This window comes from Bombus impatiens, unplaced genomic scaffold, assembly GCF_000188095.3.
Source record: "Bombus impatiens unplaced genomic scaffold, BIMP_2.2 scf_0037, whole genome shotgun sequence".
Taxonomy (NCBI): domain Eukaryota; kingdom Metazoa; phylum Arthropoda; class Insecta; order Hymenoptera; family Apidae; genus Bombus; species Bombus impatiens.
This window is the reverse complement of record NT_176456.1, coordinates 802,944-820,907: the sequence shown is the minus strand read 5'-3', so window position 1 is coordinate 820,907 and position 17,964 is coordinate 802,944. Positions and strand designations below refer to the sequence as shown.

The window sequence follows — 17,964 nt, the reverse complement described above, 5'->3', positions numbered from 1 at the left end:
GGGAGCGTAGCGGAGGCGGCGCGGCTCGGCCCGAGACAATGGCGATCGATCTCCCCCGGGGACGGCGACGCAATCGGAAATTGCCGATGAATAGGGACGATAGATGAAAACTCGCTCTATTAAAACGTCTAGTCATTTTTTTGGCCGCCTTCGTCGGGGGAAGATGGGCCCTGAGATCTTCGCAACGATCCTTGCCGCGGGCAGCTGTGCTGCAATGCCGTATCTCTCCTCGACCGTTTCTTTCGATATATCGCGTTACAACGGCGACGAACACGACGACGATCATCGTTATTATTATGGTATTTCTTTGCCAAATTGCGCCCATGGCCTGGCACGTTCTATCCGAGTGAGTTGTGCTCCGATTTGGAACTCTGTAGTGTTGTAGATCAGCTGTTCGATGAATTTTCGTGTTACATCTGGTACAAGGCGCATCATATTCACTACGAGCATTTTGAATCGAAATCGGCGCGATACTACTTTTATGATACTCGTATGGATCGTATCGATTTGGACGTGAAAGGCGAAATAGAAGTTACGAAGTTTCGGACGAAAAGTATTTTCACGTTACATCAGCGAATGGAAAGAGCATCGGAGATCTACGAAATTGGGAAACTTGTTAATTTCCAGAGGGCGTTTCCGGCTGGGGGATGCTAATCTCCGCGCGTTATTGTTCTCTGTTATCGCGTTAAAGGAAAAAAGATAGGGATGCTGAAGCTACATGCACGCGCAATCGTTCCACGGCTAAATCCGTCGGATTAAGTTCTCCAGCGCCGTCGTGAGCGCTGCTTATTTTTCGCGTTGCCCGGCAGCTGTAATAATGAGATTTAAAAAACTCTGCCCGCCTTACCGCTACCTGTCTGTGCGTGCGGAAACAAAGAGAAAATCAGGAGGAATCCGGCATTTTTTCTCTACTTATCGTCGTTAGAGAGAACCGTTTCCCGTCGACTCGATGGTTTTTGTCACGTTTCTAAATGACTGAGGCTCACGATAGTCAGCGTGGATGCCAGTTTCCGCGGATATCGACCGTACCATTTTCTTTACTTATTAGCGCCTTCTAATGAAAACTTTAAACCGATACTTTCTTTTACATGATCTTGCATTCATAATCAGTTTCATTCCCATCAGAATTTGTATTTTCTATTTTTCTTCTTACAGTAATAGTAGCACTAACGTGAAAGTAATTTAATGGTCATTGCGTTTCGCATGCTGTTCTTTGATCGAGATCTACCATTTAATCGCACAAGCTGAGATTATAGTCCGGTATAATTGTAAAGATCACAGGTGTTAATCGATATTGTTCAATTTCCTCTCTAGAATGACTAAATGAATCGAATCTAATAACTTGAGTCGCGCTGATTCATTGGAATTTGCTATTTAGTTTTCTGAAACACACCTTTGACACGCCCTTAAAAAGCGCAACTATCTTTTTACGGTTACAATAGAACCAAGTAGATTAAATCTAAAATTAAACTTGTTCTTCGACTACAGTGTGAAGTCTTACGGGTCTGTTTGGCCGACAAAGTCGCGCATTACATCAAACCCGTCATCTTTTCCACGCGTTTGTCTCGATAAGCTATCCCGGCCCTGGAAAATCTTCCAGACAAGCGATCTTCGAAACGATGCCAAAACTGTTTCACGATAAACCACGTGTCCTCGGAGGAAACAGGATTGCGAGGCAGCAAACGCGATACATCTCCCTTGGCGATTATCGCGGGCGACTTGCTCTCGAAGAATCCCTCGGCAAACGTCTGGACGTTTCACGCTACATGGATCAAGGCTGGCAATCGGGGCGATATTATTTCATCGGTCGGAAATAGAGAGGGGGCGGTCAGGGCAGAAAGTTAGCATAGGCCGTGACTTAGTGCTCCTCAGGGTGCCGTCTGTCAACCCCGCCGGAGAGCCTTTCTTATTTCGCGATATTTTGTCGTCGCCGACCGCGATATTTATCGTCCACGCAGGACCCTCTCACCCTTCCATATTCCCTTCTCTATCCCTTTGTTCCGCGACGCCAAGTATAATCTTTGCTCTCGGAGAAAGAACTAATCGGACCGCTACGTGCTCCTTCGTCTTTGATGAATTACTATCTCGAATAAGTTATCTTAGTTGGCGATATTTTCTTTGTAATATTGTTTCAGACGAACGCGTTAACTTGTCGTCTATGTATTTATCATCTTTCTCCTTGGGATTTTGTCGTTCATTGATAAAAAAAACAAGGAAGAAAGAGAAAAATTCCTGAGAATTATTGGAATTTTGGCAGACGCCAGCTTCACGTCGGAATATACGCCAGTTCGGTGGCGGCTCGGAGGGCCAGTTAATTCCGCTACATTTGAACGCGTCCCGAGAAAACGGCTAGATATATCACGCAAATTGCCATTGTGGCCGCGACAATATGCTAAACGCAGCCCAGGCTGTTAGCATTTCATTATTCCGCCACACACGTGAAGCGTGCCGGGATAAAGTACGGCCGTTGGAAATTCCGCTTTTTCCTTTTTCTATTCCACCGCGTTTACCCCCTGACATCGACACGCGTGCCGCATTCTGATCGAGGGGATGCCAATTGCGTCGTATCGCTACCACAACGTTTAAATCGCGCGTGCACGTGTCGCGCGTAAAGGGGATGCGGTCCAAGTTTCTTTCTTCTTTGCTTGCTTCTTTTATGGTATAAATCAATTAAAGATAGTCCACCTTTCCAGTCGCTGACTTAGTCGAAAATTTTCGTCATCAGTGACAATCTCATAAATAGAATACGAACCGTACGTAATCGTACAAAGGCGAGAGTGGACGCTCGCGTGGACTGAAAGTTTGGACACGCGTTTGGGAGCGGCGTGGCGCAGAAGGGAGCGATGGATCGGATCAGCGAAACGCATAGACCCAGCTTAAATCCTCGAACTCATTAATGGGGTTGCATCGTCGACGCGGCCGCTCGCCAGCTTTATACTTGAGGTTTAATTCGCGCTCTGGTCAAATTAATTTGCAACGATGAACGAGTTGCCCGGTTGCTGCTGCGTGGCCACCTCGCGTTCGCTGTTAGCGTTGCATTTCGAATGGGGAGATTAGCCCCGTTCATTAAACACGAACCTACTACACATCTGCCGAGAGATTTGGCCGCGATGCAACCCGGCATATCGCATCCCACGTCATCGTCCTCGAGTGCTGTCGAGTTTTCGTACTTTCGTGCCTCCACCTATCTCTCTGTTCCCATCTCTCTATCTCTTTGGGATCAACGGGCCGAAATCGACTGCAATTCCAACCGGAGAGTTCCGCTGAATTTTAGCCAGATCAGCCACGAGTGCGTTTGCCTTCAAGGTAAAGTATCCGATTCGGTTTCGCTGCTGAAAAATGAACCGTGTCTGGACTTGTTGTTTCGTCCGGCGAAAGGATTTGATCCGAAAGAGCGGGAAATTGGGATGTATCGACGCGGAGAGTGGCCATTGAGTCGATTCCGAGTTAGCTACCCTCGATGAGTGTTTGCGAGGTGGAACGCTTCGAGTGTGAAACGCCGATAGTAGCTCTTTTTAACCGCCAGCTCTTTGAGACATTGTTCGATTGGGAAAATTGCGAAAAAAAAAGGAATCGACGATATACGATAAGATACGAAAAGATATACGATATTTCTCCCTAACGTCGCCTAAGCATTATAAAGCAACTTCGACGAACCTTCGTATTGAAAATAATACAAAGCAAAGCCATACCAGGAGATTTCATCGAATATTTCGTACGATTCAATGGGAAATTAAAATCTTTCAATCAATCACAGGGAAAAATATCAACTGCATGAAAATACAATGGTAACGTTATTCTTCTCGTACAGTCGGCTCGCACGGATAGCTCCGCGTTTCACTGTGACAAATGCTCTCACAGTCAGCTATCGACGCATCACTGACGTAATTCCATTCCGCTCGTTAACGAATTCCAAACGATAGCCGAGCCACGTATCCACGGCTCTGTTATATTTAACAATACGCGGCTGCATTGTGTGGGACTGTGCCGGTGGTCCGTTCCGATTATAATGTTAATCATCATCGCTGCCACGCTGTATCGCTGGCGATATTGATTGGAAATATACGTTCGCGTAATTCGTGTAATCCATATCCGCGCAATTAATTATCGTTCGTTGATATGTTGTAATGGCCATCGCTGCAACTAGCTGGTATACGCTTGTTCCCTGCTTGGATTACAATTCTGGCCCCGGTGAGCATGTTGGATTTCGTTGTCGAGAGACGAAACGCTCCGGGGGTCGATCGTCCCAAAATCTAGACGCTTCTTTCGCGTTGGTTTCGTTGCACATGACGAAAATCCGATCGTTACCGACCTAATCGGTACGCGAAAAATGTACAGCTGTTCGTGATGTTCTTAAACGAGGAGTGTCGTTAAAATCAAGCGGAGGAACGAGACGATAAGCTGACAGCTCGGTGGTAAAGAGATAGCTGCGATAAATATCTCGTGGCCCGTAAAAACTTTGTTGTCTTTCATACGCGATGATAGCGGGATGAAATGGTGCTCGAATATAAATGGTATGGAAAAAAATGTCGATGACAACCGGAAATTGGTGTCCTTGCGAGAAAACCACGTTGTATACATTGTGCCTCGACAAACCTGCGAACCACAACATAGCTTCGCATCATTTACAGGGTACGATATTCCCCATCTTGGTCTTGCCATAAGAAACCAACTACAAAAGTCCACAGGCGTATGCATGAGCGCATATTTAAAGCCCATTTAAATTCCAAAGCGAGCTAGATTAACTCGGAAAGCTAATTCCATGGCGTCACCGGCTCGGATATAAAAAGCGTGGCAGGGACTTTGTTTCACGAGCTCCCCTTCCGCGTGGCACGGGCGACCGCTAACATCGCCATATAATCTGTCGCTCGTTCCGAATAAATAACCCGCTGCGAAGCTAATAAAATTTGCCGGCTATGAAATTTTGTCAGCCAGCCTGGTCGACCTCGCTTCGTTTCCCAACGACAGAAGATTTCCCGCGAAGCCACGGGACGCTGTCTGGATAAAGACACATGGCCGACGATGGCTGCGCGCTTGTCGCTTCATTTGTCTTTATATTAGCGGCACACGCCGTCGTAACGCTATAACGTCATAACACCACGACAACGGGGAACTTGTACGCAACGTCGTATTCCCTTTCGTTCTTCTTTGGTGAAACGGCTCGTGTATAGGTAAATGGACCCCTTTCTCGTCAGCCAAGGGTAAGGAAGATTGCGTTAACCCCTTAAATGGGGAGTGACGATTCGCTGGAGGTTCGGCAGGGTGGGTTCGCGTCTGATGGGATTATGGTTTCTTTGGTTTAACGCTCCGCGTGACAGTTACGACGTCGGTTATCTGGAATTCTTCTTCCTGTAATTTTTATAGCGTGCTGAAAACCTAGTAGAAGAAATTAACATCAAAGTTTCTGCGCCGCTAAATGCGTTTTCCCGGTTCCTCATCCGTTGCAACTTCGCCAGGGATTTCACGTAGCTGCAACAAGCCGGAACTATGATGAAAATGACGTTCGACGAGGCAAAAGGGCGTCCGTTTAGTAAGGATCCAAAGTTCGCCTTAGTGCAGATCCGTGTCGGTTCTCGGGCAAACTTTCAAACGCATGAAAGATGGAAGAGAGCAGCAGGAATTAACGTTTCTTTTTCCCTTCTTCTGCCTTCCTTTTTCTCTCTGTCCCTCTATCGCTTCGACTGCAACGGCAGTAGCTGCAGGTAACTCGCGACGGCGGAAAATAAACTTTCCTGCTGCGTACATAAAGTAATACCCGATCCAGGAGGTTCGCCTTCCTTTCAGCCGCGGGGCAGGATTGGATGGTGGCTCCCAAGGGGTTAATTTCGTGCCGAAGGGCGGAAAATATTCACGGTTCCTTAAAATCCGACGAAGCCCCGTCTCTTACGAGCTTTCTCTGGGGTGGCGTTATGCCAAACGGTCACTCAAAATACCACACCCCCTTTTTTCCTGCTCGCCCGTGGCAACGATCCTTTAATCCGCGCCAAACTGTCCGGGATATTTCCTCCCGGCTGAAAAGTCGACGAATAAAATTCTATCTCCTCTTTACCGTACCGTACGCGCCCTTACAACGATGTTTCGTATCTATTTTTCTCTTTTCCGCCTTTTTACCCGCCCTAACGAACGACTGGAGTGCTCGAACGATGCTTCGCTGTTACAGGGTTGGACGTTTCTGCAATTTGTGTTCAACCATCGTGATTGTAATTTTAGAAAACGTAATCGAGTCTTTTTGATCTTACTTCTGAAGCTCGTCTCACCAAGTTTGATTATTTTAATCAATTGTAATCTTTTTATTTGATTATGTTAATCATTGCTCTTTCCTGATTTCAGTCTATCAAATGCACTATCAATGGATGCTCCTGCGATTCGTTCACTCCAGGGAAGCGACATATCCGCTACTGCGACAGGTGCCACCACGGATGGGTGCCACACGGTGAGTGCTACTACTTTTTTACCATTTACAAGAAACAATCGAAACGTAGGTTTATCTTGATCGTCGATAATTCATATGCAAACTAGATAGGTGCGTTAGAATCTTCAGATTGCTCCTTTCGCAGTCTCAGTAATATTATACTATGACGCGACGATACGTCGTAAACCAATAGAAAACGTACTAATCGCTTTATCGTCCACTTTGTTTCATTGCACCAACCGCGCCAAATTTTAATCCATTTTTAACCCAAATCAAGTTCGAACCTAAGGAAAATCTGGTGCAAGAGAAACCGTGGCAAAGCGGTGTCTCCTAGTCCGAGATCCATTCTCGATCAACAAGAGGTCGGCGAAGATTTCCGTGTTGGGATCGCGTGCACCCGGTTAAACGCAAATTTTCCAACTGTCAGCATACTTCATCCGGCTGGCCCTCAGGGACGAAATTCAATTTTCCGAGGATGACCAGCGGCGTCCCTTCGCGGCCAGGATTCCACCCTTCTCCGCTCACGCGATCCGCAGGATGGCAAGGCGCGCGCGCGCGTATGCATACGGATCGCCCAGATATATACGGGGGGTGTGCTTTATGTCCTCGTAAGTTTCAGAACGTGGAAGAGGAACGATCGGCCGACTGGTTCGTCGTTGATCAGCTCGTTCGCTATGGAAGTCGTTTCATAGCGGCACGCTATGGAGTATACAGGGTGTAACTCGTTGCGTGAAATTTTTAACAAACAATCCTTCGTTAACCCAGCGGAGGTCACGATTGTATAACTTCCTTATTGCTTTGCAGCAAGAGAGCTCCCAAGAGAGAAAATATATAGTAATAATTTAATCCTTTGTAACGCAATTTTTTTAAAACGACGATGGTATTATAGCCCTGAATGATTTTTACTGGATTGGCATAAAAATCGATAAGAAAGAATTCGAATCAGATTCTAAATTATTACGAGAAGATCATCGTTAGCTGTTTAAAGGTCCACCCGAGTCACCCTGTATATGGCGCGCACAAAGCATCGTATCGACGTTTAGGGGAAGATCTCGATGTACGATGGCGTGTATAGCGCTTAAAATTCCGGTTGCTTGACCCGCGATAGATTGGACGCGCCGTGCCGCGGAATACATATCAATTTCGGGCTTCGGTCACGTCCCACGGGGACGCAGTTGCATTTTCCTTCCAACAGCCTTTTCTTCTTGCCTTTTTCTTGAGCTTGGACGCGTGAGGGACAAGTATGTTGCAAGAAACACGCCCTCCTGCCGTTACTTTCTTCTACGAAAAACATAGAGGGTGTATATTATGTGAGTTATTTGAAAATATTTCACACGAGGCATATCTTTTCTAGCCGAAGAACTAGTACGATTAATACGATTTTTGGAGATTTTATTTTCATGCATTCGTTGAACATGAACACGTATCTCTGTATTATAACGATCCTCGTGTGCAAAAACTGAGGTGTTGTAACAAAGCTGATCCAATTTACGGAAGAAACTTTTGAAATGTTATTCCGAAGAATATCTAACCACTAGCAATTGCCTCTGTCATTCACGTCAAAATAGGACACCTCGGTCCACTTAATAAGAATCTTCGTCACGACACGAAACGTAACCGAAATAAACGTCAAGCACGAAAGGCAGATACTCGGAATTCCTCTCACCGATCGTTCCCCGTGTTCTCTCGTTCCGATTCAGCTACGTTTTAGGCGATGACTCTGTCGACACAGATCTGGCCGGACCATTCATCAAGATCGCCCCGTACAAAAGACGATCTCCCAGTAATTGCTCGGAATCGGTCTCGAAAACGCGAGCGGAGTCATTTCTCTTTCGACATGGCTGATCGAACCAGACGGAGAATTAGAAATGCCGGGTAACCGGGCGACTCGTCACTGCCCCTTTTGTTCTTCGCCCACAGACCGGTTTCTTTCGTACGGTCGGGCAAAAAACCGGGCCGCGTCTCGGGTACGGCGATTTGTCGTTCGAAAACGTCCGTTCGTTTTGGAATTGCGGAATAGCTGTCGTGTTAAACCGTATACACCGTGACACACGGATCGCCATTCGATCCTCGTGACGGCAACCGTGATTCCCCTCGAACAATAATCTTAAAAATCATCGTCGATGAGGGTTAGCTTCTAAAACAAATTACGGAAGCTTTGCAATTAAAGATATTTGAACGATTTAACGAATGATTGTTATCTAACAGAGAAATCCGAGTACAAGAAGTCAACTGTTAATACTCCGATCTACTTGAAACGATGGAAGAAACGTCGTCTAAGAGGCAACTGCTTTCGTTTTTACCGTTTTAAATCCTATAAAATCTTCCTTCTAGCGCCGTTAAACTTCTAGCTCGAAATTACTTTCCCAATTCTGTCAAAACCCAAACAATGGTCGACTAATGGCAAAGAGAAAGTCAGAAACGAAGGAGACAGGCGACGCCGGTACCCATCCGACGAATTAAGGAGTTCGTCGGTGGTTCGTGGAAGGACGCGGTATCCGGTCCCTCTTGCTTCACGAGGTCCTCGAGGAACGCTCGTTTCGCAGTCCCAAAGGTGACAGGCCCCTGACGCGAGAGCAAGTGGCGAGCTCGTAAGAAATCACGGCTCCGGGTATAGTACACTGACAAAAGCCTTTTTAAATTGTAATGAGCTGCCAAAGAGTGAATTATGTGCCGTCCGAGTGGCATCGAGTCGTCGACGAGAAAGCCAGCCCCATCCTATAAAAGTCCACGCGCGCGTATACGTGTATCCGGCATCCCCGTGGCCGCTCATCCACCCCACGTCATGAATATATTTACATTGATCGGCCGTCTCGGCATTTTTCATTTGCCCTGTTCGTTGTGTCAGCCGCCCGCGGACGCTCTATCACCCCACGGATACTTTATTTATATCGATGGGACGTGTCTGTCTCGTCGACCGGCTCGATACAGTTTTCATCGAGAAAGCGTCGCGCGTGGAGACTCCACGTCGGATCGTCGCTAATGATTCTTTCGATTTTTCTCCATCGGTACCCGAAAGTCCCAGTACCGGTTTTTCAGTTTGCGCTTTCGTACTTTGCAAGTCGAATAATCTCGAAGTTTCGTTCCTTCAGCGAAGATCCGCGTTTGATGGAACGATGCTCCGCAGGAAACTATTTCATTCGATTCTCTGGCTGACGCTTTGAAATCTCTGAACATCTTTCGCCAGTGAACAGTTATTGCTTCTGTTATATTACAGTAGCTGGCTTTTGTTGTTAAAATTTGGACAAATGTCTGCAAACGATAGAAATATTGCGATCAAAGTTATCGCATCGTTCTGTGCACGTTGGAAAGATACGCGCACCCAACTAACCCCAGCACCGTTGCGCTCGCAAAAATCGAGGAAGACCCATAAGAAGGTGGTTCGAGCAGCAAGGAACGGTGGTGATTATCATCAAAGGCGCAATTCACGGGCATACGATCGTGGACCGTCGATGCACACGCGATGCATCGAGGTCGTGGTTGAGATCCATCGGCCGGACAACCGGTGAAAAACGTTTAATTGACGTGGATCGAGAACGTAGATGAGTAGCTTGCAAGCAGGTAAAGTATCGGAGGCGAACTTCGGGAAATTTTCTCTGACCATGTTAAATCGTTTACTCTTCTTTTCTATCCTTCTCTTTCTCTGGATCTGGATACGGCGAAGGGCGTCGGAATTTAAAGTATGCGTATCCGCAGGATGCACGGATGATCGAAAGAAAGCCTGCTGGTTAATCGTCCACCACGATGCTCTAACTATTTATTACATGCACGTACGTATGAACTTTGTTACGCCGGATTTTGCTAGTTTCGCGTGCGAGATTAAAGAAGACGATCGTAGCGGTCGTTACGCGGTGGAATGCGACGAAGATGATGTTGTTTAACGAGGAAACAAAATCTTTCTCTTCGTAATTCCACGTAACGTAAAAATTCCTCTCTTCTACTATTTTCTATCCCCTTCAGACACTAGGAACCGCATAGGTTCATCCATCTTTGGAAATATCACGCAAATGACCATTTTCACCGTTACATCTTCACTTTAGAAAGACCCTTAAAATTTCACCCTTAAAATGCTACGTATTTAAAGGTTAAATACTAGACAATCGCGTACACCGATCCATCATCTTCCAAACTACCATACAAATGACCATTTTCACTGTCAAATCATCATCCACTCTGACCGAAAAAGATTCTCAAAATCTCCCCATTTCTAACCTCACCCTTTACACGCACCCACCTTCGGTCTCAACACCCCTTATTAAGCTAACGTTATATATACCAAATCATCCGGCCAATCATCGTCGTCTTCACCTAAACTAAACTCCAGGAAGAAAGACAGCGAGCGGTCGTGGCGAGGATCGGGAGGCACCATCTGCGTCTCCATCTGCGCGGTCGATTCGGCAGCTGGAAGACGAAGGAAGGTCGGCCGCGGGCGACGAGGATGCCCGTCGAACTCTGGCCTCGCGCCAGCGAGTCCGAGATCTACGCGTCTCGGCGCGTGCGCGATAAATCACTAGGAAGGCGTCGCCCCGAGTGACACGTTAATAAATGCACCGGCAAACCGTGAATTACGTCGGATCAAGGGGTTGCTCACCCTCTGTATGTCGCGCTATCCACCAGCCAGAGATATCGGCACGTCGAATGTTTGCACGTTTACACGAGAAGTGGGAATAAATTTGCCTATAATTGGCACGGTGAGTCTCGAGCGGCAAACGATTCTCGTCGCGAGTTTCTTTTGCTTGAGAAACGGTTTCAGGGAAATGATTATGGAAATAAAGCGACGAGACGGTTCTAATCAGTGGAACACAGTCAGAGGGAAACATCTGTGAATCGAGGTCGGGTGTTCTCGAGCGGCTCTGTGACTAATGAGAGACGTTGTTTAGAATCGATTTCGTTCTTCTAGAAATAAATCGTTCTGCGTTTAGGTTTCCGCTATTCGTACGTAGTTTATAGGATGCGTAGAAGTGGAAGATTCGAAACTCTCCAGGTTCGTTACGTTCGTTCGCGTCCAAATTACTACGATATTTAAAGATTGTACAAATAAAATATACAACTTACGTTGCAATTTGAAAGAATATCGAGTACTTTACACTTTCGAGAATTCGCCACCCTCTTGTGCATCACCCGCCGTCTTTATTTCGAAGAAAAATAAAGCCGCACCGCCGCTAGGGACGACGAACCCCATTGTTCGGCTCAATGGTGAAACAAAGCTTCCAGGCAGATGGCCGAGGAAAGCACAAGTCACCGCGACACCGTTTCTCCTGTCGGAGTTTTCCGGGGGGTGCATTACAGGCCATTAAGGGCCGGGACACGTCGCGCCTTTTAAGGGCTAAAACGCGCGGCTATTTGTTCTAATACGAAACCGATGCTAATGACGATATATCATATTCCATGGTCGGTCTCCAGCCTGGTCGCACCGTCACCATGAATCACGCCTGGTGAGATGCTAATGCACCGATTTATCTTGCCTCTCTGCTTTATTAAGACTTAGTTTTTCTCTGCGTGGAGGGAACGCGGCTTTTACGCCGCTCAGCTCGTTCTTCCTTCTTTCGTTCTCTCTCTTTTCCTCTTTCTGTCCTTTTTTTCGTCCTTCTTAGCGGTTTCCTTGCCCGATAGACTTCCATCGGTAGGTAGGTATAGCAGAGAGATAGTGTGAAGGAAGATCGATATCGAAAGGTCGGTGGAACACCGATGGGCGTCCACGGAGGAGGACTGACAAATTCCAACGACTGAATTCAAGCTCGTAAATCATCGTTCCGTTTGCTGACCGCGAGATCGTCCTTTTCGATCTGCTTAAAATTCTTCCCTTGAATTATTATTTTTTCTCTTCTTTCATTTTTGCTCTTGGGTGGATTACCTTTACGTTGACAAAGGCTAAGGCAAAGGATGATAAAAAGGTATCGTTCCATGGTGAAGTTTTGTCGTCGCGAAGCTTCTAAAGCTCGTCTTTGAAACTTTGAAATTGCTCGTAATTCTTGAAACGTCGCGTCGTAGTATTCCAAGTTGCGCGTAGCTTGTGTGCCACTCTGTACTATTATTATTAATCGACTAGTCATGCTAATCAGAATCCGTACGTAGACTCGGCTGTCGCGTTAGACACCGCCTGACAATTAGAATATTGTAGTCGCGTAGATAACACTTGTAGCACATCAAACAACTTGTTGCGAACATGTTTCCTATTTTAATATTATCTTATCAGGATATGTTACGAGTTACGGTGACGTAATTGAATTGCAAATTGTTCCTTTACGTTGATACGGAATAATTAACTCGGTCACGTAATGCGAAAGGTTAGCATATGCAAATTTACGCTCCTTCTAACGCAGTGAATCGAATAAGGAGCAGTTCATTCATAAAACCCATTATTTTTGCAGACGTACAAATAAGGAAAAAAAAAAATATCTTGAACCTAAAGAGAGTTGAACGTACGAAAATTACGTATATCGATTTCTGTTTGCTTTTCGAGCAGTACCAGATCCTTCTTAATATAGATCAACCGAGAAACGATTATCGGAACATAAATACAGCTATAAAACTTCACGCAAGTAGTCGTATAGGTGATGTCAACATTTTTAATAACTATAAGTACACAACACTTTTGCTTTATGCGAGATATCAGCGAATTGACTTACATCGTTATGAGCCACATCCGTTTACGTACGTTCTCTATTCCATTTTACCCTTCGTAAGCGCCTCTATCGGTTCGAAAGCAGCTTCCTCGGATACCTGAACGATTGCTTATCACGATCGGAAAGCGATCGACGATGTTGGGCGAGGGGAAAGCCGGAGATCGCACCTCGACACCCGAAATAGCTCGCGTGGCTACCATATGGGCACGGCACGGGCCAGAATGTCGCTCGATAAATCCGGCCGACATAGAGAGATTTGTCACGCGGGCGAAAATAGACGAGAAATAAGTAGAGTGAATCGGGACGATCGAACGTGGTATCGGAGAGACGAGGACGAGGATAGCGGCGTCGATGGAAAGGGATGACGCGGTTGGTGGGCCTCGACGTCTCCGCGTAAACACGAAGGCGCCGCGGCGCTTTACGACGCCTCCGGCCTACGGCCCGTGTTTAACTTATCCGAGACTTTCTGGCACAAACCATTTTCACTGCCGGCTTCGAGCGACGACACGCGCTCGCCGAACATCCCCCGCCCCAACCTCTCTGCCCGCAGTGTCTTGCACGCGCCGCGACGCCTTCCGTAAACCGTCAGCGCATGAACGTCGATGCGTTCCATGTGGAAATCGCTCATCTGGGGTGTCATCCACGTTTTTAATAGTCGATAGATCATCGATGAATATTGGTAATGGAATGTCGAGTAGAATCGTTGCAGGACAATGTCTGTTGTATCGATGAAAATTCATATTTTTTTCTGAAGAGCGTAGATGAATAAAATTCCTAACGAAGACGTTCGTCTGGTAGATTATACTTTATATATTCGGCAAAGTGCTGTATACCGATATTCGAGTGATTTTTATCAAAGTGACTTCGATCTTTCGTAATTACATTCATCGAACGTTACAATTATCCAACAATGGAATTGATTACGTTGCCGAGGAAATGATCGTAACGTACTTTCAGAAAGACATTCCAAGAAATATCGTGCGAGGATCGCAATCGCGAAATGTCGAGAGACCCGAGTGGCTTTCAGGTTGGTTCACCCAGGAATCACGGACGCCCGGTCCGTTAGTTTGCGGGGTTTATCGACGCCGCGGATAAAATTATTGCGAGCAAACGAATCTCGATAGATTCGCTAAAGCGAGATTTATCGCGCAGATATATAAGCTGGCACGAACTGTCAGCCGTTGATCGATACTCGACACCAGCGTCCTCGGATGAATATTCAAGAATCGTCGACCATAGTTGATGATTGTACTAAAAAATGATCCCATTGCTCGTCGATGAATCCTCGAATTTGCTGTTGCTTCAACCGCTGCGCCACTACTTTCTACCTTTGCATCGTGTGACCTCTTTGAACGATACACATAATATTTCTCCGAACGATGTATGCAAACGAACCGTAATCTCTTCCTGCAAAATTCCCCGTTTGCTTCGCCTCGGATTATCTGCGTTTAATACGAGCCTTACGTAACACGTAAATGTTACGAAGCGCGGATAGATTATCGAAGAAGTTTTCGCTAATCGATGTATTTATTTGGTCTGTAGCTATATTTACGTTTCTAAATTTCTCACATTTCTGGTACGTTACACAGTATCGTGAAGTTATCAACACATCTTAACTTAATTCCAACAGAATGTTTAATAATCCAGCGAATAATTAAGAAATTCATAAATAGCCTCGTAATTTGAACGTGACATCGGAAAGAGTTAAGGGATGGGAACTCGATCAAGCCTGTAATCAAGCAGGAAAATAGAATTTTTCATTTACGTCCCCCCTCCGAGTAATTCCTTATCGCGGGGATAAATAAGTCGGCAGCCGTATCCTGGCGCGCTAATAGATTCCCTTAGGAGAGTATATCTCGGAATAAATGCCTTCCCCAGCGACACGGTTCATCATAACGGTCCAAGCAGGGGCAACGAAGGGAACAGCGAGGAATCGAGAGATAAAGAGAGAAACGGAGCAGATAAGAAGACTCGACGATCTGTGGAACGTCCAAGGTGGTAATCAGACATCCTTCTATCCTTTTCATTCCGAGGCTGCCAGGAGGAAAGCGGCTAGAGCGATCGGGGTGGCTGCGTCTTCGCTGTCCCTCGTTTTGGCCAACGCGAGAGACAAATCGCCGTTCGGTTGCGCGGAGGAGATTGAGCTGCCAGAGGATGCACATTAATCTGTATCAAGCCGGCCATCAATATTTAATCCTAATCCGGAGAATTGCCGCGCGATCCTTCGGCCACGACACGAAGAGAGAGTGGATGTCCTCTCGAAGACGTTGATTCGAGTAGCGTAGCTACACGGAAAATCATCTCCTTTCGTAAAATTACTGTTTCCAAGAAACGACGAATACGTATCTTTGAACGAGCCTAACCTGAATAATCGCGTGATCTCAACGCGTCGTTCCAACCGAGTACTATAGACCACATAATTTACATATACTCATTAGTACACGATTTATATTCACAAAGAGCGTATTTTTTTTTATCGTCACAAGAACGGCATATTTTTTGTTGTCCCCTCTGGGATTTCCATTTTTAATCGTAATATATTTCTGCTTGTTCGCAACAGCTGCAGGCGAACGTGCTAATTTCATCGTTACTCACCTTTAATTGCGCAAGGAATACAAGGAATATTTTCATTTAAGATACTATTCGATTATCCGATTGATCGCTACGATAGTAGCTATCGATGATTTATAGTAACTAGAATTCTTTCAACTAAATTTATCGAGTGATTTTCCAATCTTCGAAGCTGCGTTACGACACATTTCAATTGCGTCAAATAAACGTGTTTTAGATCCTATTGCTAGACTGTAATATTTAATTTCGTTTGCAAATAGTCTTGCACTATGTATTTTATTGTTTCTGATATCTCTATGTTATAGAGGTTCTATATTTACTAGATTTTCTCTTCCAACCAAAAGCACCATACACGATTCCTTCTGCCATCTCGAAGGCGGTTTATCAAAGAGCAAGTAAAAAGGCGACAGAGCAGATGCATTTATCTCAATTGAATGGCTGGTTCTCTGGAGATCGCGTTTCAACCGGTTCGAGCAACGTCCTCTAATTTCCAAGGTCCGCGATTGATCTATGCTCGCGGAGAGTTCTCGCGTCTCCTCGCACCAATTAGCTCGTAATTTATATGCCAACGGAATGGACCGTGATTCTGGCGTCCGCGAACAAGAGTAACAAGAACTCGAGAAAACTAGTGTCGCGCGTTCTACTGGAGAAAGAAAAGACAGGCTCGTGTGCGGCGGAAAGAAGAAAAGAGACGATTAAAAACGGAAGGAAAAGAAAGGAAAAAGAGAAGAACTGGCCCAGTCGAGGCACGATTAAGTGGTGCATCCGGGCGGGGGTCCCGCGACGGGCCGACGGAGTCCACAGCCGATTAAAGAGTGCTGCGTAACGAGTGTTTCGTCCGATCGTTCGTGTAATTAATGGCGAACAGTGCGCCGGGACAGGCCGCGCCGTGTAATAATCGGTAATTACTCACGGTAATTAAATAATGCGTTTATCGGCCTGCGATCGACCGAATGGGTGGCCAGAATCGCGCGCTTTTGCCTCCGGACCTAACCGGCTACGTGATCCGCGGCTCACGACACGCCGAACCGATAAATCTCGCCCAGTTCGCGCACGCCTCGATCGATTCTCTTCCTTCCGAATCTTCGTCGTGTTCCATAACGTTCCCTTTCAATTTTCGACGAACAATTTTCTTCGTTCAATGTCTTCTCCTTTCTACGTTTCATAATCGCGAGGTTGGATGATAAATTCCAGGGAAATGAAAAATACAATACATCGATATAATTCTGAACGGCGATAAAGAAATCGTAACGACGCGATTACCGAAACACGAGGGCAACGGTTCGCTTGCCTAGTCCCGTCCATGGCAGGGAAACGCGAATTAGTTTGGCCGATATCGGGCAAAACAAATGGTGCTATTCTTGCTGGAAACGCGCCGCTTAATAACGCGGATAAACCCACCGTCCGTTTCTCATCCGTAAAGACGTCCGGTTACGCCTCCACGGACATTTGTCAGGCCCGGTCAGTTTTTGCAAGCGTCGCGGTTCGCGATCGGATATTCCTCGTCGAGCGTGCGAGCGCGAGTGCCGTAGACCGAGAAAACACCGAGACCACGGCCGCATCGACACCGTGACTAATGTACCGTAACGCGACCCAACACTTTCGAAGCGATCTTGTTTCTTATTTATTCGAGATGCGACTAGGTGGACATCGTGGTTTCAAGGCTGGTTTTGGGGTTTTCTCTGTAAGCAGCGGTTGCAAGGTGGAAATTACGATGGTTAAGGTTAAGTCATAAATGATAATTTCTGAAATTGTATGTATGTGCGTGCGTGAGCGCGTGTACGAGCGTGGAGAACCTATATATTCTATGCGACGATCGTTTTATCTGGCGGCTCTTTTCCACGAACAACGGACACACATAATCGTAACTACTAAAAAATACCGAGTCCCTCAAGGTGAATCGTTGGCCGGAGAAGCGACAGGGGGAAAAAAGAAGAAGGGTCGCGAGAGACGAGGTCGTGGGGTTTGCCCGACCGCAGCCGAGAAGAAGACGATGTGCGGTCAACGGGCTGTTCCTGAGATTAATGTGTCGCCTCCTATCACCGGTGATTGACAGCCCCGTGACCACGACAAAGCGCCGACTTCTAACGCGATTCCTCTTCTATCTCGTCCCCCATCGTCGCTGCTTCCACCCACTGATTTTATAACCGTTTCGAAACGCCTCGAGCATCGTGATTCTTGACTCGAATGGTGTCACCTGACGTGGATTTTGCCTGGAAGCATCATGAGTTCTTGAGTACGAAGATCGTAAAATGTAGGAATAATTTGAAATTTTTCTTTAGACAGTTTGATTAATAGACATATTGGTTTACTTTTGCTTTCTGATAATTCTCGTTGGAAGGAATACAATAGGAC

At 46.2% G+C, this 17,964-nt stretch overlaps 1 protein-coding gene across 1 annotated transcript in view; it reads left to right on the top strand.

Annotated features, from left to right (window-relative positions):
- Positions 1-16,096, top strand: part of LOC105681243 — a 103,102-nt gene extending 87,006 nt beyond the window's left edge. The window contains exons 3-4 of the mRNA XM_033322890.1: positions 6,331-6,433; positions 15,915-16,096. Coding sequence (XP_033178781.1) covers positions 6,331-6,433; positions 15,915-16,096 — 285 coding nt within the window. The remainder of the gene's footprint in view (positions 1-6,330; positions 6,434-15,914) is intronic.
- The last annotated feature ends 1,868 nt before the right edge of the window (positions 16,097-17,964 follow it).